This window comes from Carcharodon carcharias, chromosome 18, assembly GCF_017639515.1.
Source record: "Carcharodon carcharias isolate sCarCar2 chromosome 18, sCarCar2.pri, whole genome shotgun sequence".
In the NCBI taxonomy this organism is placed as follows: Eukaryota; Metazoa; Chordata; class Chondrichthyes; order Lamniformes; family Lamnidae; genus Carcharodon; species Carcharodon carcharias.
This window is the reverse complement of record NC_054484.1, coordinates 34,325,012-34,348,904: the sequence shown is the minus strand read 5'-3', so window position 1 is coordinate 34,348,904 and position 23,893 is coordinate 34,325,012. Positions and strand designations below refer to the sequence as shown.

General features: G+C 43.9%; 1 protein-coding gene across 1 annotated transcript in view; it reads right to left on the bottom strand.

Moving 5' to 3' along the window:
- tomm70a (translocase of outer mitochondrial membrane 70 homolog A (S. cerevisiae)) overlaps window positions 1-22,887 on the bottom strand; it is a 36,103-nt gene extending 13,216 nt beyond the window's left edge. The window contains exons 1-4 of the mRNA XM_041211903.1: window positions 22,619-22,887; window positions 15,405-15,578; window positions 12,029-12,155; window positions 7,363-7,472 (exon numbers count right to left, since the gene is read on the bottom strand). Coding sequence (XP_041067837.1) covers window positions 7,363-7,472; window positions 12,029-12,155; window positions 15,405-15,578; window positions 22,619-22,846 — 639 coding nt within the window. The 5' untranslated portion in view covers window positions 22,847-22,887. The remainder of the gene's footprint in view (window positions 1-7,362; window positions 7,473-12,028; window positions 12,156-15,404; window positions 15,579-22,618) is intronic.
- Between the last annotated feature and the right edge of the window lie 1,006 nt (window positions 22,888-23,893).

Sequence of the window (23,893 nt, the reverse complement as noted above, 5' to 3'; positions counted from 1 at the left end):
CCACCCACGCAAGCATCGTGGAGTCACCAAAGGGCCAAGCACTCCATACCTTACCCCTCCCTCCCGGCACAGACTTAAGAGTCCGCCACCACTTTATTTGACCACAGAGCAGTTGGACTGCACACGTACAATCTCTTCGCCAACGCTGGCCATGTAGCAGTCACTGCTGGAGGTGCTCACGGCCCTTTGCAATCTCAGCATCCTGGTTTGGACCAGTGTCCCCCATGTCGCAGGCTGACAGGGCAGCCGTGCAGCGCACTCATCTCTGGATATCCGAGGGGTGACCAGCGCTCTCCAGGAAGCATTAAGGGGCAGTTACACAGGACCAGGAAAGGTGCTATGTACAGCTACGATAACCACGTATCTCTCTCTTTCGTGCTGCAGGAGGACCACATCAGGATCATGGATCCTGGTGACCGAGCTGTATGCCGGGTGTCCTACAGAGACCATAAAAGACGGAAGAGAGGGAGACTGGGGCACTTGGCTGCGCAAAGGCAGGAGCAGCAACCTCATGAAGGGGCAGCAGAGGCTCCCGTACAGGCTGCCCAAGAGCGGCAGTGAGCCGTGGCTGATCGGTGCCTAGCAACACCCAGAGTCTACAGACGCCACCTGCCATTCCTGCAGATAACTGAGAACCAGTGTCACCGATCACTGCGCACGTCTAGGGACCTGGTGACTCACATCTGCCACTTACTACAGGACTTGCCGCCAAGGGGACATGGAGGGCATCCACTGCCAGTGGCTGTGAAAGTGACTGTGGCACTCAATTTCTATACCAGTATCTCCTTTCAGGGCTCCACAGGTGACCTCTGTGGGATTTCACAATCCGCCACCCACAAATGCATCCCATGGGGTCATGGATGCCATCTTCTCTATGGCACACAACCTTGTGTATTTTGCCTGAGACTGGACAGCCAGGGTGCAAGGGCCATTGGATTCGCCCTGATCTTGGGATTCCCACAGGGTGCGATTGATTGCACTCATATGGCGCTCAGGTCTCCCATCGTTACACTCAATAGACTTCATCAACAGCAAGGGCTTCCACTCACTGAATGTGCAGCTGGTATGCGACCACCAGAAACACATCCTGCAGGAGTGTGCATGACGCCTACATCTTGAGTTGCTTGCAGATCCCTGCAATCTTCCTGATCCACAGAGGCTGCAGGGTTGGCTCCTTGGGGACAAGGGCTACCTGCAGAGGCCGTGGCTGATGTCACCTGTGCGGTGGCCTCAGGCTGCAGCACAGGGACACTATAATGAGGCTCATGCAGTAGCTCGCAGCTTGGTGGAGCAGACCATCACAATGCTGAAGATGTGGTTCCAGTGCCTGGACCGGTTTGGTGGAGGAGCCCTGCAATACAGTCCACAGAGGGTATCACACATCATCATCGTCGTCGTCTGCTGTGTCCTTTACAGCCTGTCGCTGCAACGGGGTGAGGAGCTGGCTGAAGAGGAGATGGAGGAGCTGCATGTCTCCTCTGATGAGGATGCTGCTGATGGGGATGAGGGTGAGGGGGTCCTCAGTGGCAATGGTGAAGAGGCTCTTGTGCTGGCTAGACAAGGCAGGCACACTCGGGAGGCCCTCAGCTGCCAGATTTGTGAAGGATGACAACATGCAGTGAGGTGTCCCCGTAGATCCTCATATCGCAGTTGTGAACTTTTGACTCCAGTTTGGCTTATCTCAGTGCTAATACCCTCAGAATGCTCCTGTCATGGAGGTGCAGTGGAGACCCTACTAGTCGCTCGATTGCAGGAGGATGATGACAACATGCAGTGAGGACACCTCACAGATCTTCACATAGCCTCTGCTTGTGCTCCATGATCAGGGCTACCTTAGAGAAGTAGCCATGAAACTTTAGATGCATTTGATGCTGTATTCGTCTTCAGCACCTCAGGACCTGTTGCACAGCACCGTTGGTCGCAGATGCTGGTGTAATGGGGGCCAGCCCCACTTTAAAGATGCTGAGAGTACAGAGGGCATGAGAGAACTCTTGTGGTATCTGCCCACTACATTCTGGCAGCAATGACCAGTGTTGCCGAGGTGCAGTCATCAGCAATGTTTTCAGGGATTGAGAGGCTGGACCATCACTGCGGTTTGAAGGCCGCACAGGGAAGAGGCCCTGGACTGAGACACCTGCCTTTTATCTTGTGCAGAAAGGTTTCACATCTGAGTGACAAGAACACTGCTCATTGGAACAAGGAACCATAGGCAGGGAGACATTCTTGGGAGTTTATTGACAATAGTAGACAGTGTGTACAAGTGATTAACATCCGCACCCAGGCTGTGCAACTAATTCTCCTTCATTGTCCCTCATTTTGTTAATTTAGTTTATTTGGGTGACTCTCAAAAGAGTTAATTCTCCTTCGTGCTCAGCCCCGACTGGGCCTCGAGATGGCGCAGGTGCGTGGTGGTCTTCTGTCTGAACATTCCCGTTAGGACGGAATTCCACATTGGCCCCAAGCCCCGAACCCTCCCTCGGGTGCCCCGCAATATGAGCCGCCTCGGAGAAATGCCCTCCGTGTCATTTAACATGGCGCGGAGGAGCTTGCTGTATGGATTGCTGCTGCACACCTTTCACTTCCTTGCCCTCGCCCGCCACTCGGACACGCCCTGGCATGTCTTGTTGCCGTCTGGCAGTGAAGGTCCCCGTTGGGAGGCGTCGTCCCGCTTTCCATCGGGGACCTGGGGTGGAGAGTGTTGCATGCGGCTGTCCCCTATAACCGTATAATGTATAACCGTATAATCATGGACTCCCAGGATACCTGCCCTTTTTGTGGTCTTGTGGAGTCCATGGACCATGTTTATATAGGGTGTTGTAGGCTGCACTCCCTTTTCAGTTATATAAAAAAACCTTTTATTACTGTTTTGTTTACACTTCAGTCCCACACTCCTGATCTACGGACACTCGGTGCAGAGGGGGGCTGGGAAGGAAGAGGACCTCCTCGTGAACCTGCTCCTGGGCCTGGCCAAGTTGGCCATTAACAGGTCCAGGCAGCAGGCGATCGAGGGGGTTCATCCCGCCCAACTGTTTGGCCCTCTTCCACAGTTACGTTCGCGACCGGATGTCTCTGGCCAGGGAGCACGCGGTGTCTGCTGGCGCTGTCGAGGCCTTCTGTGCCCAGTAGGCACGGGGGGGTGCTTTATCAACCCCCTTAATCATATTTTGATTTGATATTTATAAGTTTCCTTTAAACTTTGTCCTTGGTTTTACAGCTAACCTAACTTAGGGGCTGTGTTTATTTTATCCCTTATTTTGTTGATTTAGTTTAATTGTTTGACTCAGAAAGAGTTAATTCTCCTTTGTTGTCCCTCATTTTATTAATTTACTTGGTTGACTCCAAAAGAGTTAATTCTCCTTTGTGCAGTTCCCTAATTTAGTGGCTGTGTTTATTTTGTCCCTCATTTTGTTAATTTATTTGGTTGACTCCCAAAAGAGTTAATTCTCCTTCGTGCTCAGCCCCGACATTATACTGGGCCTCGAGATGGCATAGGTCTTCCGCCTGAGCATACCCCTGTTCGGACGGAACTCCACATTGGCCCCAAGCCCCAAAACCTCCCTCGGGAGCCGGTGCCCCACAACATGAGCCGCCTCGCGGAAATGCCCTCCATGTCCTTTAGCATGGCGTGGAGGGGTTTCCTGTACAGGCTGCTGCTGCACACCCTCCACTTCCTTGCCCTGGCGTGCCTTGTTGCTGTCTGGTGGCGGAGGTCCTCATTGGGCGCCCTCTACGGAGGTGTCCTCCCGCTTTCCATCGGGGACCAGGGGTGCTGCATGCAGCAGTCCTCTACAATCGTAGAATGTGTCGGTTCACGGACTCCCAAGATACCTGCCTTTTTTGTGATCTTGTGGAGTCCGTGAACCATGTCTATGTTAATTGTTGTAGGCTGCATTCCCTTTTCAGTTATTTAAAAAAAACCCTTTTATTACTGTTTTGTTTGCACTTCAGCCCCACGCTCCTGATCTATGGGCACCCAATGCGGAGGAGGGCTGGGAGGGAGGAGGACCTCCTCATGAACCTGCTCCTGGGCTTGGCCAAGTTAGCCATTAAGAGGTCCAGGCATCGGGCGATCAAGGGGGTTGTCCGACCCGACTGTCTGCCCCTCTTCCATGGCTACGTTCATGGCTGGGTGTCCCTGGAGAGGGAGCACGTGGTGTCTGCCAGCACCATCGAGGCCTTCCATGCCCGGTGGGCACCGTGGGGACTGGGGTGCTTTATCGACCCCCTTAAACCACATTTTGGTTTGATGTTTGTAAGTCTCCTTTAAACTTTGTCTTTGGTTTTACAGCTACCCTAATTTTGTTGGTCATTTGGATTCAAAACGTTGGCTGTGTTTCTCTCCGCACAAACTGCCAGACCTGCTGAGTTTTTCTAGGTATTTTTGTTTTTGTTTTGGATTTCTAGTATCCGCAGTTTTTTTCTTTTATCCTAATTTAGGGGCTGTTTACTTTATCCCTCATTTTGTTAATTTAGTTTATTTGGTTGACTCCAAAAGAGTTAATTCTCCTTAGTTGTTCTAACCCTGCTGCTACGTCTTGGTGCTCCCCTGACATCCACAGCGGAGGTGGAGGCAGCCTGCTGACTGTGATGCCCTGTCTTTGATGACTTTGACAGGTGTCCTCTGGAGGGCCAAGACTTGGAGGGCCCCAGCCTGCTTTCAGGGTCCTGCGTGGCAGTGGCACCCTCCTCGGCCTGTGAAGCTGGATCAGCGGAGGTCACATGAAGAGGGGAGTCGGATGAGCCAGTCACTCCCAGGGTCACCTGGGTGGATGGCCCCGGAGTGTGCACCTGCTGATCCTCCCCACTATGGGTGCCCAAGGGCCCCGGCTGACTCCGTGAGTAGAAGGGGTGGCTGGAGTGAGGTTGAGCTGCCCAGCACCCCTCTTGCATACACACTGTTCAGGACCAGCTATGGCATCAGCGATGGAGTTAAGCCCATGCAGGAGTGATGTCCTGGACCAAGGTCTCCATGGCGGCTGCCATCCTGCCAGTGTTGACTTCGGTGCATTGCAATGCCGGCGCTATCACCTCAGCCCGAAGACGGATGTGCGCCTTGCAATCTGAGGAGTGCAGCGGCCATCCCTTCCTGATATTCCCGCGCTTGCCTTTGCAGCGCCAGCAACCGTGACACGATCGAGTCCAGAGGCTCATCATCTGACTCGGACTCAGCAACATTCTGGCCTCCAGCCGTCCTCAGAGTGTCAGGGATCTGGGAAGTCCCTGCCCCCACCTACTGTGGATCAGAAAGTGCGATGTGCTCACCAGATTGTGGTCCCGAGACTACTCTAAAGCTAGGACCCACCGAGGTGCGTGTCTCTGCGCTGGTGAGGGTGTGGGTGAACGCTGTGATGGGGCTTCAGGGAGGCCGCTTTCAGATTCCTCTTCGTTTCTTCGGAGCTTGCTTGGAGGCTCTGGGTCGTGGACTCTTGTCTGCCGCTTCCCAGATGTGCCCGTGAAAGCAAGGAGAGACAATTAGTGCATGGCAGTGGCCTGTGAAAGACGACACATCACTCATGGTTATCTGATGGATGCTGCACTGCTGGATCCTCACTTGGTAGAGCAGCGCCAACCTCACCATCAGCACAGGACCAGTCCCAGTCATTGCCGGCCAGCTGAATGGCTGTGTTTTCAAATTCTGAGAACTTTGAATTCCATCATCCCTCCACCTGTCTGTGACCTTTCCCTCCTGTTATGAGCCAGTTTGTCCTGCATGGATAGAGATGGAGAGAGCGTATCAGGATGCCTGCTGGGCCAGATCATAAGCATTCCTGGCCTGTGTGGATATTGAGTGGTCCCATGGACGGGATGAGGACAATGATGGTTTGTGAGAAAGAGTGAATAGTGATGTCAATTGCACTGGCAGTGAGAGCCCTGTAGGTGTGTGATGGGTTTGAGAGTGAGTTTGGAGTGATGAAAAGAGTGACTTACCCTGGCGGAACAGAGATCATCACTCATCCTTTTGAGGCGCTGGGTAGCTGTCCTCTTCTGAAGGGCTTTGGCACTGAGCACTTGCTGCCACTGCCTCCCAAGCCGGGTTGGTGACACTGCTACCCATCCTGCAGACAGAGCGGAGGTACAGCACATCCCAACGGGCCTCCACAACATCCAGCAGTCGCTCGAAGGACCCGTTGTTGAAGCAGGGGGGCTGCAGTCTTTTTTCCTTTGCAGGTCATGTCTCCCAGGCAGCGGTGGTGAGCTGGTGCTGATGAAAGCTTTGCTGGTGGCTGCCTTTTAACGACGGCAGCCAGCGTGTTGCAACAGGGGGGTGATGGTGAGCGTGAGAATGACAGCCCACCCGCCATGGAAATGGTATGTTTTATGGGAGTGAGTATATAACGAGACGGGCTCAGGAAGGTGCGGCATGAAAGCCCACCATTTTCATCGGTGGGTAGGACTCCATTTTACCCGCCCGCTACCACACTTACTGCAATTCTGGGAAAATTCAGCCCACAGATTTTTTGACTCAGTATTAAGGGATATAGGGGATGGTTGGGAAAGTGAAGTTGAGGCAGAAATCAGCCATGAACTTACTGAATGGTGGAGCAAGGGTTGTATGATCTACTCCTGCTTCAATTTTTTTGTGTTATGTTTCCATAATCCAGAATCAAACTGTCCCTACATTGTTCAAATCTGCTAACACTGCTCTTCTACTACCAACTCATCTTTAAACATTTCTAACCGTTATTCCACCTCCAATGTTACCTTTCTTTCTAGTCTCCTGGAATATGTAACGTTGGGCTCTGCAACCATCTAAAGCCATTCAATCAGACTATAGCTGGACACCCACCTCAGTCAAAGACACAAGTGATATCCTGTGCAACAATTACTTGCTTCTCAAAAATGTCTCTTCTGCAACATTGCTCTCTCCTGGTTCCAGTCTTACCTACTGCTTAGTTCATACAACACTGCCTGGAAAGGCTTCTTCTGCTTGGCCCAGTTATGGAATATATCACGGAGGTCCATCCTTGTTTGCAGGCACTACTTCAATGACAATGCCACCCTCCTTGGAACTCCATCAGCACATCTACCTTACCAGCTTCCACCACGCCTTTGAAAACCTACTAAAGGCCCGACTCTACTTGTGCTTCCCCACCATTGCTCTTTTTCGCTAACCTGCAGATATCCTTTTCTTTGCATCATGAAACACGCTGCAAAATGTCTGCATGTGGAACTGTTGAAATCCAAGCTCGTCCTTTGAGCCTGAGCAGCAACAGACTCGAAAGAGGTCTGTTAACAGAGTATGGTGCAAACCTGCATTTGCTTTCTGATTCTGGCATATGGGAATACTGTTTGCATTAATATGTTGGGACCAAATTCAAGATGGTATACATAACAAGCACCTGTGGCACTTCAGCCACTAACCTTATACTTTTCTTTAGCTTTCTCTTTTCCAAGCAGCTTAAGGACTCTATCAGCAAGCAACATGCTTTGTTGGTTTTGGAATCCCTCCAGGATACAAACTGCAGTGACATCTGAAAGATACGAAGAAGTCAGTCCTGTTACCAATGAGAGCACTCCAAAATATCCTCAGCAGTGGCACAAATCTCTGATTTTCTTTTAATAAAGAAACATCTTTTTGGCAATGGTGGTTAGAATATAGGTTGGCAACAAGTAAAGTTGGAAAATACTGGTTCCTTCGATGTCAGTGAGAGTTTAAACCCAATTAGCTTGAAATAAGCATTTCTGTTTTTAAAATTGATATTACACACTAGAATTGCAAAGAACAAAATAATCATTTTGGAAAATACAAAATGCTAGTCACAATTTGGGCTCTCTCCCAAACAAGGTAATTTCAATAGGTAGCATGCTACAGGATTAAGAGTAATCAGTTAACAGTGATTTTTCATGGCATGTTATGTTTCAGGTGCCCGCTCTGTTCCTGCCATCTTTAATTGGGAAACAAAGCATACGCAGCCCATTTTTTTCTTTGATGGAATGTGGGCATCACTGGCAAAGCCAGCATTTGTTACCCATCCCTAATTACCCTTGAAATGAATGGATTACTAGATAATTTCAGAAGGCAGTTCAGAGTCAACCACATTGCAGTGGATCTGGAGTTACATGAAGGCCAGGTCAGGTGAGGACTGTAGATTTCCTTCCCTAAAAGGGCATTAGTGAACCAGATGGTTTTTAACGACAATCAATAATAGTTTCACGGTCACCATTACTGAGACGAGCTTTATATTCCAGATTTCTTTTCTATAATTGAGTTTAAATTCCACCAGCTGCCATGGTAGGATTTGAATCCCTGTCTCCAAAGCGTTAGCCTGGGCCTGAATTACTGTTCAGTAAAGGTTAGGGCTGTAACTACAAATTGAATTAATTTAAATAATTAAACATGCCCAGAAGAAAAATGAATTTAGATATGCACACAGCTTACTTTTTGACTTGAAAATAAAATGCATAATTGCAAAGGCCATTTACACAACCTTTAAACCAAGCTCTTTGATAATCTTTTATGCAGATGCATATCACTGCACCTAGGTTTCTCTCCATCACAACAACAAACAAAATTACACTGAGTGAACTGAACATGCTGGTACTGTTGCTTAGATAAGTGTCACTTCTTTCAAATTGCAGACCAGAGAAAGAAACAACAAACTGGAATTCACAGCATGTCGGTGCAATGCATTCTGCTCTTGTTTGAATAAGACATGTTCACCCCAAGAGGGCTGACAGGGCACTGCTTATCCAGAGCATGGCACTCCAAACAGTGCAGTGCTCCTTCGAGATTGAACTGTTAGCCTTGATTATATGCTTAGGTTTTGCAGTGGGACTTGAACCACAGAGGTACAAGTGCTATCACTGAGCTAAGGTTGCCATACTGAAGAGTCTTAGGGAAGGTTACTTTACCTATTTTCACCACAGATGCTGACTGATTTTATTTGCTCAGAGATTGTTTTGATTTACATCATTTGCAGCTTGTTGCTTTTATTGCTTCAAAAATATTTATGGTTCTCTCCCACCAGGTGGACAGTTACTTATTTCTAACATCTACAAGTAAATGACAATAGGCAATAGCCCATTCTCACCTGGAACAATGTTTACTGAAACAATGGAAGTTTTGCCTTTTATGACATCTGCCTGGTGGTTATGAAATTACAGACTATAAGCTCTGCCAAAATTAAGAGTTTTGTAATCTGAAGAAGCTATCCAAACAACCCTGACCCAATTAAGTTTTTGCTAATATACAGCAACTAAGACACATTGTGTCTCTAGTGCTTAGGTAGTGCTCACACATTGCTCAGAATTCAAGGTCAGAATTGTCTTTTCTTTCAGAACTCCTTTTTAAATTTAGTAGAAACAGAGACATGCACACACAAATATTATGTCATTTAATGCATTACAGCCAAACACAATGCTTTTGCTTTTTAATTTCTCAATTTAAAAAAATGGCAAACATTTCATACTTTCAGCACATAAGAGTCAACATCTCAGCAAATTGATGGGGGCTAGTTAACCAAGTGAAAAAAGTCATCATGGTGCTGTAAGAAGGTGCCATTATGGGTTGGGGTCAAGGCACATTAGTGGGGTATAATAACTGGAACTTTACCATGCAACAGATCTATTTCACGAAGACAACCATTTCCCAAAATATTCTTCACCTTAGCAAGCAGAAAGGAATCAGAAGTTTTTTTAAACAAATGGTATAATGCTCTCAACAGCCTTTAATGGCAGAAATAAAACAATGAAAGGTAATATAGATTTTCCACTCAAATTCTGAAGTGGCATTTTCTTCCCCACAAAATCATACAGAAACTCAGAATGCTACTCCCATCATATCAAATCACACAAGGCCAGCTCTGATCATTTCCTTGTAACACTTTCCGCCCACATCCAAATCATACTTCCTTACTGTGTCCAACCTGGAAAATACTAACCCACAATTCAGTTACAACTGTACTTTCAAAATCCCAATTATCTCTTCTTTGGCCCTCTGTTCACTGCAACATTTCTGCAGCTACAGGTTTGCTCAACTGCACTTTCATCCCCACCCTCGATTTTCCAGCACCAATAAACTCATTACTCTCTCTCACCCGGGCTCTCATTCTGTCCTCATTTCCACTCTCTTGTCTAAAAGACGCAGACTTGAAGATATAGCGACCAATTGATTTAGCCATTCACTGCCAGATCTGGCTGGACCACAAAAAGCACCATTGGTCCTTGCTCTTATCAGCTGAAACTGCTCACTATTCCAGGATTAAACTGGAAAGCAAAGATAACCCTCCAGCTTTTCTCAACTGCAACCCGTTTTAAATCCTTTGCCCATCTGCTCCACACCCACCTCCAACAAAAGTATGAGGAGCTTATGGCCTTCTTTGCCACAAGTTTGACACCATTCAGGTGCACCTGTCGCATCCCTCCCTTTCAACGGGCCAAAATTATTCTAAAGATTCCCCCGCCCAAACCCTGAACTTTCGTCTTTCTCTTTTTCATACTTCCGCTTACACCCTCTCCAGGCTCATCGTGTCCACGAGACCCTCCTCCTGCTTCCTCAATCTTATTTCCACTAAATACTGACCACAAAACATCCTTTCCTGGTTGTCATGTTAGCTGATAATTTAAACAGTTTTCTCCCCTCAGGTACCATCGCCTTCTCCTTTAAATCTGCCATCACCATGTCCGACAACTAGTAATGAATTAACAGAAATTTCCTCCAACTGAACACTGTGAAGACCACAGCCATTATCTTCGATCTCCTTTCCAAACTCCATTCCCTAACTACTGACTCCATTTCTCTCCCTGGCAACTGGCTGAGCATGAATCAGACTGCTCGCAACCTGTGTCACATTAATCCCCGAGATGAGCTCCCAACCACATACTTATACCATCACTAACATCACCAATTTCCATCTCTGTAACACTGCCCAGCTCTGACCCTACCTCAGCTCAACATCTGCTGAAATGCCTTGGTTATCACTCATCTATCCAATGCCTTCCCTCCTAGTCTCCCAAATTCTATCCTCCTTAAATTTGAGGTCACCCAAAACTCTGCTCCCTCTGTCCTTATTCGCTCCATGTCTAGTTCATCCAGCTTCCATGCTCACTGCCCCACATTTTAAAATTCTCATCCTTGTTTTCAAATCACTCATCCCTCTGACTCTGTAACCTCCTCAAGCATCACCAAATTGAGCTCATCTAATTCTGGCCTCTTGAGCATTTGTGGCCATCCTTTCAATTACCCAAGCCCTAAGCTCTGGAGTTCGCTCTGTTTTTCTCCCACTCTCCTTTCTCCTATAAGACCTACCTACCTCTTTGACCAAGCTTTTGGCCATCTGCCCTAATACTGCCTCATGTCGTTCAGCATCCAGTTTGGTTCCATAGCACTCCTATGAAACACCTTTGAATGTTTTATTAAAGGCAGCATATAAATAAAGTTGCTGCTGAAATTGTAATTTTCAGATCATTCATCCATGTAAGAAATAAAATCATTAGTTGGATGTTAAAATGTATATTATCACTTCACCTGTCCTGGAAAACTGCACTTACAGCCAGCCCAGAAAATAGCAGTTAGAATTCCTGAATTTAATGTTTTTCTAAATTTGACGGGCACAAGTCTACAGTATTATTGCAGCCTTACAAATCCAATGTGGACATAACATTTATAAAGTTGGGTTAAACATGACGACGTAGTGCATAATATTAAGTTATCTATGCCAGAATGTTGCAGGCTCAGTTCCTGAGTGAACTGATTTCACCTGTGGTAGTGAATGTTAAAATTGTGCTCAAGTGCAGGGAGAAAATATGAAAAATCAGATGAAGTTCCTGCTCCTCATTGCCATTAAGCGACCACTGCAGAAGGCTGCAGTGTGGAAATCCTAGTTCAGCTGTAATTTTCCTCCATGGCAGAAACCTGATATTCACCATCTAGGCTTATGCATGAAGAATGGTCATGGGCTAGATATTGGAAGGCAGATAGCACTGTGAAACTGAACCCCAGTAAAACACCATCAGGATAGATGAGGAGAAAATTTATGAGTAAGGGGAAAAATTTTAAACATTATTAGGTTAAAAAAAGAACACAAACCTTCTAAGCACTCCTTCTTATTATCTAGTTTCTCATATGCCTTTGCACGGCGGTATAGCGCCTTTACGTACTTGGGGTTGAGTTCTACAGCCTTAGAGCAGTCCTGAGCAACTTCATTCCATTTTTGCTGTAATACAAATTTGTCACATGATCAAAGTGAATCATTGATTTTGTTTGAGAATCTTTGAACTGAGTAGAATGCAGTGTCAAAACATTCAAATTGATGCATTAATTTATCAGAGTATACATAGGATTTAACCTTAGTTAGGTGACATGGAAAATGCATCTTCTATAGCAGGGGAAAAGGAGCTGCACTACAATTTTAATCAGAGACATTTGACATACAATGGAAGTGTTATGGAGTGGACACTGATCAAATGATTTAGCCCCTCTCATTGTCCACTCAAGGGGCAGTACTCCAACCATGGCTACTCAAACTGTAGCAACAGTAATGCAATGTCAATGAGGCAACAGTTTTACCAATGGCTGCCATTCTTTCTGGTTGCAAGCAGGACGAGTACTGTGTGAACCTTCTTCGGCAAGAACCCAAAAGTCACAGCAATGCAAGGATAATTTTGCACTTTTAAAGCCATTCGTTTTTTTGTACTGTTGTGGAAACTCAAGGCATAATTCAGAACTAGATATTCATGGTTTGGGGAAGGAGTGGGGGAAGGGGGGAGAAAGAAGAAAAGAAAGTTACTTGCATCTTATTTCATCTTACTTGTACACAATTTTCAACAATGCAGCATTCACAAATGAATGCATAGTTTAATCATCTGCATTTAATTGTTAAATATAACTTGTAGCTTAATATATGAACACTTTTTCTTATATTTCACAAAAGTAATGCAAAATTTCATCAGATTTTTAACATCAACTATGAAATGTTTGCAGATATACTGATATTGGATAGACCAAAACTACAATTAACCCACTGACACTTTTGTCAGTCAAAACAAAACTTAGCAGCCCTGATTTTGTAGTCAATGGCTGGCAGTGTTGACCACAAAGAAAGCTTGCCCACAAAGATCTAACGATCTCCATGGTTTAATTTCCCCTTACCTGATGACAGTTTAAATCTGATGCAAGTCACAGCAACATTGTATAGGATAGGATGTCAGGGGATGTTTTGACATCCTGCTGCAGTGATGTCAGCAACTAAGCAGCCAACATACTGAAGTATTCAAACAACAACAAATCAGGGAGTTAAAAGCACTTAATATTCTTCATTTTTAATTTAAATTTTCAGATAGTGAAATAAAATGATGATTGAATTTAGAAGCTAAAATAAACAGACTTCTAAAACTTTTTTTAAAACCTGGAATTTATCATTTTGGAGAAATTGGATGTTCCACAAGTATATAAATTTACTTTTCATGGCCACTGAGGGGATAACTATGAAGTTAGCACACCATTAAAAATCCAATTACACCTCATTCAATATGGTGTAATCTTCTGAAGGATTTTTACAGTGAGACCAACAGCATAAGCATAGAAGTTCTTGTCACTTCAATTCATTGCCCACTGATTGGAGCCGGAGGGAGGGGGTCACAACAGTGCACCCTCAAAACTGACAAAAACCTCAGGATTTCTGCATAATTCTGCCCAAGTGTGGACTGCTGGCAGTTTCAGAGGAGTAATGATAGCGAACTCTGACAGCTTTGATGTCATTACCACCACAAAATTCAGGCCAATGAAACAGCAGTTTCAAACCCTCAAATATTTGGATTAACTTTCATTGGAAGTATATATTTATATACACAAGAGCATCTAAGTGAATTAATTAACCTCTATGCCCCAATTAGCAAGTTAAGTGACAAGTGAATTTGGTTGGTCTCAACCCCCGAGCCCATTTGGAAATGAAAACCTAAGTGAAGAGTGGAATTTTATCAGCTGTTTAAAACACTATTCCTGTCAGATAAAAGAATTTTCAAAGGCATAAGTCACACAGCATCTACTAACTGCAATGGCAGTTAGTAAATGTTTAGCAGGATTAGCAGTCCATGGAGTTTGGAGTAATAGTTAAATCTGAAATGCTTAATGCAGAATGGCAAAATCAGGCAACAAATGACAAGAGGCTAAGCACCATTTGCCAAATCTCATGCTGTAATATATCTTGTGAAGCATATTCATACCCCATGTGAATTGGTAAAGATTTTGTCAATACGGAAATTAGTGAGTTGAAGCATAATTCATTTTACCAAAATCTATGGTAGGATTGTGTCATATCATAAAACTTGTAAAAGATGAGGAAGCAAATAGCTAAAAACTTTGAAAACAAGCAGCTATCTATAATGACACACAATGCAATACTAACACAAAGAATTCCCTCCAGTTCAATAATTAAAATTTACCAGAAATACCTTGTTTTAAAATAACATTTATGACATCCTACAAATAAACACTTGAAGAAAGGTTATGTAGTGCAAGAGTACCCAAGTCGCTGTGAGCACAAAGGTAACATACCGTGCCTGGAGCCTAAAGGGCCACGTAAAATTTAACTCCATATTTAGATCAATGTGCGCCACTCTGAAGCTGTAGCTATCAACAGACACAGGGGTTCTGATTTAGAGTTTATTCACCAAAGATGTACGGTGTTAAGCAAAACAGCTTCCAAACGTCCAGATTCTCAAAATCCATAGGGCAAACCCCTAAGTAGTTAATTGAAGTAAAAATAGGACTCAACTACCTAGGCTCTGAGCTTGGCCTAAATAGCCAAGTGATTATGGTACTGGGCTTGTAACCCCAAGATCAAGAGTTCAAATCTTACAATGGCAAACTATGAAACAATGTAACTTCATCTGAAAAACAGATGGAAACGTGTTTGTACTCGAAAGAGTTACCTAGGCTCTGACAACCGGATTGCCAGGGTTTGTGGACCCACAAGTTGGGCATTTCTGACTCAGGAAATGTTATTTCCATTAAATGTTTTATCAATAAAATAAGTCACCTTGTAGAATTCTGCCTTTGTTACCACAGAAACTCAATAGGACTTATTTCCTTATTTCAACCATTTTTATGAACTCTTCTTCCCTAATACATAAACTATACAGTGCTTGAATGCAGCTACCTTGGCTCTACTAGTAATTCATAACACTAGCTTGACATTCAGCTGTCACATTAGTTACATTATCCTTGTATGCAACCTTTCCTTAACCTGCATGGTCTTGCAATTGGGACTTTCATCACGCAGGCCAACCAGAAGTCAAACCCTTTAAGTTGTCATGCGTGTGGCCACGTAAAAAAATTTAAGGGGCCTACAAACTTAAATGAATATATGAAGGCTGTACACAAAAGTTTGAGGAGCACTGCCAGTATGTGACATTTAGTTAGTCTCATGGTTATTATTAAAGTACAAGTAAAAAGTCCTACATACCAACTGTTCAAACGCTGCAGCCCGATTCTGATAAAATGTTGAAAGGTCCTGTTTCTGATTGAGTGGACAGAGGCCAATTGCCTCAGTGTAACATTGAATAGCTTGTTCAAATTTTCCAGCCTTAAAATACTTGTTTCCTTTATTCTTTGCAGCTTGGGCCTGGTCTAACAAGCTCTAGAGAAGGAAAACAATATTTATAGTGGGTTATAACATTTTGATTTCATCACACCATCATCCTACCTCTCCCCCAAACTAGAAACCAGACTAACGAACTAATAGCTTCTTTCTCGCTCCTTTTACCATTGGCAGTGGTTTCTGCTTTCATCTTTATTTCTGAAAATGATCACTGCCTGCTTTTTTTTCTCCTTTTGACCTCCTTAACCCTCCTGTCAAATGAAAGTGGATTCTGCTAGTTGCACAGTTAGCACTATCTCAAGTGCCCACTTTTCCTGTTACTTCATTCAGCATTGTACCAGAAACCAAAAGAATCAACAAAATGAGAAAAGTGAACCTGCATCCACTAAGTGCTCTAACATTATACAATGACAAAAAGCAAAAAACTGCGGATGCTGTAAATCCAAAACAAAAACAAAAATACCTGGAAAAACTCAGCAGGTCTGGCAGCATCTGCAGAGAGGAGCACAGTAAACGTTTCGAGTCCGAATGACCCTTCAACAGAACTAAGTAAAAATAGAAGAGGTGAAAAATAAGCTGGTTTAGGGGTGGGACAGGTAGAGTGGATAAAGGGTCAATGATAGGTGGAGATAACCAAAAGATGTCACAGACAAAAGGACAAAGAGGTGTTGAAGGTGGTGATATTATCTAAGGAATGTGCTAATTAAAGATAGAAAGCAGGACATGCAAGGTACAGATAGCCCTAGTGGAGGTGGGGTGGGGTGAAGGAATCGAAAAAGGCTAAAAGGTAGAGATAAAACAATGGATGGAAATACATTAAAAAATAATGGAAGTAGGTGGGAAAAGAAAAATCTATATAAATTATTGGAAAAAAAAGAGGGCGGGTGGGGGGAGAATCGGAAAGAGGGCGGGGATGGAGGAGAGAGTTCAAGATCTAAAATTGTTGAACTCAATATTCAGACCGGAAGGCTGTAAAGTGCCTAGTCGGAAGATGAGGTGCTGTTCCTCCAGTTTGTGTTGAGCTTCACTGGAACAATGCAGCAGGCCAAGGACAGACATATGGGCATGAGAGCAGGGTGCACTTTGCTGAACACAAATATGAGTAGACCAAGCTGTAACTATGAAAATAATTCTAATTAATAAAAGACTTACAGTTAAGCTACAGAAGACAATGGAGACTAACTCAAAACACAGCATTCTGTGAATAACACCTTCAGCACTGGGATAGTGAAGTCACAATATTCCTTTCTTGCTGAATGAAGAAATTCCATGTTATGTTAATCCTAATCCTAAATCCCTGATCCCTGACCTGAGATGACTACCCCAATAGTAAATTCTCTAGTTGGGGGGGAAGTAGCCTCTTCACACTGACCCTGTCAATCCCCCTCAGAATTGTTTTCAGGGGATGGGATAACTTCATGGTTAACCCGTGTAGAAGATTCTCATTTCAGATCAGTTCATTCCTTAACCTGATTCTTTCAGATGAATGCAGATTTCCTCACCTACACCACCCACCTGAACCACACCCCAGAGTACCATAGATCTGTCATTGTGAGAATGAATGGAGGTGTCGTTATTTTAGGTGAGAATCTTTACTTGATTTGTCAATAAGATCTACAGCTGCCGGTGGTCTCTGAAGTTATCTTAAAATGACTCCCCTGCCTTTCCGGGAAGGGCAATGTGAGCAGTGACCCCATCAAGCCCACCTGGATCCTATTCAGCTCCACCAAGTCTGGAGAAGGGCATCTGTCATTCTCTCTGCACCTAATGAATGGTATGTGATTGGTGGATGGGGAGTGATTTCCTGTAGTCACTCACTGGGAGATACAGCCACTGTCTCTAACCCTTGTCCTCTTGTACTTCAGGTGACTGGCTTACAGAGCGCACTTCGACTGTCTACTACCTGGGTGAGCTCATTCACATTGAGGCCTCTGTTTCAATGACCAACCTTCACCCGGGTGACCACTTTGCAGAACACCTTCGGTCTGCCCACAAGCATTACCCAGACCTCCCTGTCGCTTGCCATATCAACACTCCACCCTGCTCTCATGCCCACATGTCTGTCCTTGGCCTGCTGCACTGTTCCAGTGAAGCTCAATGCAAACTGGAGGAACAGCACCTCATCTTCCGACTGGGCACTTTACAGTCTTCCGGTCTGAATATTGAGTTCAACAATTTTAGATCATGAACTCTCTCCTCCATCCCCACACTCTTTCCGATTTCCCCCCTTTTTTCCAATAATTTATATAGCTTTTTTTCCCCACCTATTTCCATTATTTTTAAATGTATTTCCATCCATTGTCTTATCTCTACCTTTTAGCCTTTTTCGATTCCTTCACCCCACCTCCACTAGGGCTATCTGTACCTTGCATGTCCTGCTTTCCACCTTTAATTAGCACATTCCTTAGATAATATCACTACCTTCAACACCTCTTTGTCCTTTTGTCTGTGACATCTTTTGGTTATCTCCACCTATCACTGGCCCTTTATCCAGCTCTATTTGTCCCAACCCCGCTTAAACCAGCTTATATTTCACCTCTCTTTTATTTTTACTTAGTTCTGTTGAAGGGTCATTCGGACTCGAAATGTTAACTGTGCTCCTCTCTGCAGATGCTGCCAGACCTGCTGAGTTTTTCCAGGTATTTTTGTTTTTATTATACAATGGCAATTCAACACTGCGTGCTGCCCAAGATAAATACTACAGCAGCAGACTTGGATATATTTGTATCCTTGACAAGATCATGACATGAATCTTCTTGATCCTTGATGTGGTACTTTGCAAAATAAGAGCTCATGGTATAGGGGCTAACGCATTAGCATGGATAGAGGATTGGTTGGCTAACAGGAAGCAGAGATTAGGGATAAATGGGTTTTTTTGGGTTGGCAAGATGTGATGAGTACGGTGCCACAGGGATCAGTGCTGTGGCCTCAACAATTTACAATTAATATCAATGACTTGAATGAAGGGACCAAAGGGTTGTTAAATTTGCTGATGACACAAAGGTAAGTATAATGTAGGAAAGTGTGAACGTGTCCACTTTGGCAGGAGGAATAGAAAAGCAGCATATTATTTAAATGAAGAGAGATCACAGAACTCAGGTACAGATGGATACATGAATCAGGAAAAGTTAGTATGCAGGTACAGCAAGCAATTAGGAAAGCAAATGGAACATTGCTGTTTATTGCAAGGAGAATGGAATATAAAAACAAGGATGTATTGTTATCGTTGTAAAGGGCATTGATGAAACCACAAAACTGTGTACTGTTTTGGTTGTCATATTTAAGGAAGGGTATAAATGCATCAGCAGTTCAGAGAAGGTTCGTTCACGTGATTGATGCCTGGGATTGGGGGGTTATTTTATGAAGAAAGGTTGGACAGGCTGGCCTGTATCCACTGGAGTTTGGAAGAGTTAGGGGCGATCTTATTGAAACATCGGCTCTCAGGGGATTTGACAGGGTAGATGCTAAAAGGATGTTTCCCCTTGTGGGAGAGACTAGAACTAGGGGACACAGTTTAAAAATAAGGGGTCTCCCAGTATAGATGGAGATGAGAAGGTTTTTCTCTGAGGGTCGTGCATCTTTGGAACGCTCTTGCCTAGACAGCAGTGGAGACAGGGTCAATGAATATTTTTAAGGCAGAGTTAGATAGATTCGTGACTAACAAGGGAATCTAGACAGAATCAGAACAACTATGATCTTATTGAATGGTGGAGCAGGCTCGAGGGGCCAAACAGCCTATTCCTGCTCCTAATTTGTATGATCATATCTATCCCGTTAATAATGTATATTACTGAACGTTTCAAGTGACTATTGAAAATATTTGGAGAAACCTAAAATTTTACAGTTTCGTATGCTCAGTGCTACCAAGAATGCTTTTGGGTCTAAAGAAATTCAAAGTGCACTGATCACTCAATTTTGCTGATAATCCTAGTATTGACAAGTCAACAAAATGTTAAAGAATGGACAAACGTTACGCTAACATATGATTGCTCAACATGAACAGGTCACAAGTGAAAATGCAACTCCTAACGAAATTGAGTTAAATAGTCTACTCCAGAGTTCTCAAATACTATTTATTCAAGTCAAAGTTGTTACAGGACAGAACTGAGATTGGATTATTAGTTGGAATTAAACAGGTCATTAATAAGGATGAAGTAACCTGAAACTCCACTTCACTGCTTCTATTCTACCTCTTTATGCTACCTGCTCATCTACACATCATCCTTCCTCTTTTCCCCTCTTTTTTCCTTTAGGGCCAGGGATAAGCAGATGTTTTTTCAAGTCAGCATGTGTCCTATGGACTTGGTCTGAGATATTGTTTTCTATTTATATCAGATGAATTGAACATAAGGATGAGGAATGCCAAGTTTGCTGATGGTGCCAAACAAGGGGAAATGGCAAACCGTGAGCAAGACAGGAGACTGAAGACAGGGACTGAAAATTCGGGAGAGTCAGTATAGGTAATACAGAAGATGCAGAGAAAAACAAAACAAAAAGCCGAAAAACAATTTGCAATTGAGTAAAATTCTCAGAGCAGAGGCATGAAACAATTCAAGAATGCCGGTAGATGTTGGTTAGACGAAAGTTACGCTTTCTGGGCACTCCATTATAAGAATATACCAGAATAACATAAGATACTATAATAATGGAAAAATAACAGTGCTGATACACAAGACGAATACAAGGATAGAGAGATTACCATTATCAAGGAAGGTGGAGGCATTTTCCTCCAAGACTACGTTAAGGGGATTGAAGAAAGGTTTTCAAACATATTAAAGAATTTGAGATGGGTAAATAGTGCAGGCATGCTTCCATTAGATGGAAAATCTGTAGCAGGACCAGGGATTCAGGTTTAAGCGAAAGTTGTCACAATTTTTTCCCACAAGAAAATGGAGTGGCAGCAAAAGCTGGAGTTTGTTAAGAGTACAGAAATTAAAATTAGACTTTGAATAGGAATTTTACATATCCATGTCTAATATAAAAGAAAATCAAAAAGGAAAAATTATACAGAAGCAAGGAGTAGGACAAGAAGAATGAAGAATGGCAAGGAACAAATGGAACTTAAAGGATTTTAAATCCTTTAAGAAACTTCCTTTTTTTAAAAAAAGTCTTAAATCAAAGCAGTTAAATAGGATATTATATCAAGGATGAGGGATTATAGTAGTGACAAACTAGGATTATTTCCATTAGAACAGAAAGGTTAAATGATCTGATAATTATCCTCACCTTTCACATCAAAAAGCAGACTCTACAAAGTACAACACAACCCTGTTGCTAAGCACATCTTTCCCTCTTCTTTCCAATTTGCAGGGAAACTGTTCCATCTGGGATGCCTTGAACTCCAACTGTCCTTCCTCAGCATCTTTGCTCAAAGTCAAAGGAGCTGCAACACTTGTCCATCAAATCCTTCCTAAATTACTGTTCGTTGCCTTAAATACTATTTCCATGAGACAAATTACTTACAGCAATTTGTCTAATCTAATATACCACATTTTCTGCCAACTGTACTGATCCTATAAATCAGGGAAAACAATTGCAAATAGACACCACTTTCTGGAAGCCTCAGTTGTATCTGGATGCATGACGTCCAAGCTCCCTGAAGTTTGCTGCTTTAAATTACCCTTCACATTGTGATTTCCTAACATTATTCTAACCAGGCCTATCACAAGATTTAAGAACAGTATCTCTCACCTAGCTACGCTGTATATAACTTCGGACCTTAGCCTTATCCTTTCCCATTACAGTAGATGCTAGTGATCTGGGGCACGTCATTTGTTGTTCTGGAAAGGAGAGCCAGAGTCATGTTGAAGGTGCATAATTTAATGAAGTGCTGATGCGGAAACTGTTGAAGTTTTTCTCTTTTGGGAACTTTGCAGGGTCACTAGTTTTAATTTCAGACTTAATAAATGTATAAATCCCCCTCCTATTTCTCACATTTTCACTTGTGTGGACCTCTTTCATGCCTTTTCAACTTCAACTAATTAACACCTCCTCTATAACTAACCTCTCTGTTGATCTGCACTTCTTTCAAATGATAGTCAAAATGATTACCTCCCAAAACATTAACCTCTTTTCTCTTTAACAGCTGTTGAAGCATTTGCGCATCTTCAATACTATTATTTTTGACTGGTGTTCAAATGCCTTCACAACTTTGATCAGGTAAATAAGGAAAATCTATTTAGGAATATAACATGACTAAGCCATTCAGCCCTTTGTGCCTGTTCCAACATTCAAACAGATTACCGCTGATCAAGTTGCTGCGTTAGTAACGGAAGGTAACATTTAACATCAGCACCCAAGCAAGATGAGACACAAAGATTTTTAAACAATGGATTGTGAAGAAACTCATATCCCACCAGAATCTGTGGTGGAAACAACCCATGATAGCTTTCAAACAGCAAATATTTGAATGTTTCCAATATTCGAAAAAGGGAAAATGAACATGGCATGGGGAAACAAACAAGAGCGTTTCAATTTGCAATTAGAGTACTGGGCAGAAATCAATAACTCTTTGAATGCTATCACAGACTATGCTGTAAGTAAATTCTGGGATCATAAGACCATAAGACAAAGGAGCAGAAATTAGGCCATTCGGCCCATCGAGTCTGCTCCGCCATTCAATCACGGCTGATAAGTTTCTTAACCCCATTCTCCCGCCTTCTCCCCATAACCTTTGATCCCCTTACCAATCAAGAACCTATCTATCTCAATGACCTGGCCTCCACAGCCTTCTGTGGCAATGGATCATTAGAATATACAATACTTTACAATTGATTAAGACAGATACAACATTCAAAGGGTAATTCAATGAACATTTTGAATAAAGTAAAATGAAAGGGGGGGGGGAGAAAGCAGGCAAATGGAATTCAAAGCAGATATCTAGTTGAAGGAGTATAAGCAACCCTGTGATATAATTTTCTGCACCACATTACCTGCCCTTCCCCTCTCCTCAAATATGTCTCCGTCAGTTTCTAACTAATTAACCACTGCCCTTGTTTCAGCCGCTTTCTGATTCCCCCCTCCCATCCCATCCCCGGTTTTACGCGGTCCCTCTGTCCCCTCATCCTCCAGTTCCATACCAGACCATCCGTCTCATTCTCCCCTCGGCCGCCATCCTCCTTGGGCACTGGGCTGGAGCTGCCTTCCGGTGCTTTCCTCTCGCTCCGCTTCGAGACCGTCCTCTTATTCCACAGATAGACGGCGCCAGCCCCCAGCAGGATGGGACCGCCAATGGCGAGAGCCAGCTGCCAGCGGGACAAGCCGGAGCCGGAGCCACTCTGCGATTCCACGGGTTTCAAGGCCGCCATCACGGTGCTGGCAGCAAGAGACAGCAACAGAGGTCATGGGGAAAGGCACGCGCCAGCAATCCCTTCCGGAGCACATCTTCCTCCAATCACAGCGAGAGCCAGGGGCGGGCCCGGGAGAGGAGTCGCTGCAGCGCCGCCGCTCGGCGCGGAGGAGCAAAGCGCTCCTCTCAATATCTCCATCACATCTCCTAAAACATCTCATGTTCACAAATTTTCATTATTCCTTTTTTCTTCTCGAGCATTCTCCCCACTGACTCACAAGGTTGCATGCATGAGCCGACACCACCGGTTTTCAACTAATCATGGGATCCCCTCAGTCCATTATATTTTCGTCCATATCAGATTTTTGCACTTATCGATGTAGTCGAGCAGAATTCATACATGACATTCTCAGAGGTTCATGCCTGCTGTCAGCATTTTTGGATGCCTGGTCAGCGTGTCGGCACTTAGTGTCAAAAATCAGCAACAGACCTGCTGTTGAGTCCAGCTTTGAATTCAGTATTTTGGATACGTAGGACTCATTAGTCTCCAAGTGCTAATGGCTATGCTGTCTCTTTACTGTAGGTGAATTCGCATCGAAAACATTTATTTGTATTATCCCACTTGGCTTCCCTGTCCACAGATGGTGCCAACCCTGAGACATGTTTTTGTTTCATATTTCCAGCATCTGCACTTTTGCTTTTATATTTAATGGAGGAAATGGTCCCAAGGCCATTCGTTAGGCAAAAATTGATATCAAGTCAAAGGAGATATTAGGACAGAATAAAAATTTGGTCAAAGTGGTAGGTTTTAAGGAGGGTCTTAAAGGAGGAGAGAGAGAGAGAGAGAGAAAGGTGGCGAGGCAGCTAGGTTTAAGGAAATTCAGAGCTTAGCAGGCCGGAGCAACCACTGGACAAATTAGGCAATTGTCTAGAGTGGCAAAATTTGCCGGGGGGGTGGGGCGGGGGCATCAAAAAACTGAATGAACTGTTCATGAAACTACATAAGTAAACAAATGGGCTTCAGCAGTGGGAATGAAAGGTCTAGATCTACTGGTTACATCCACAT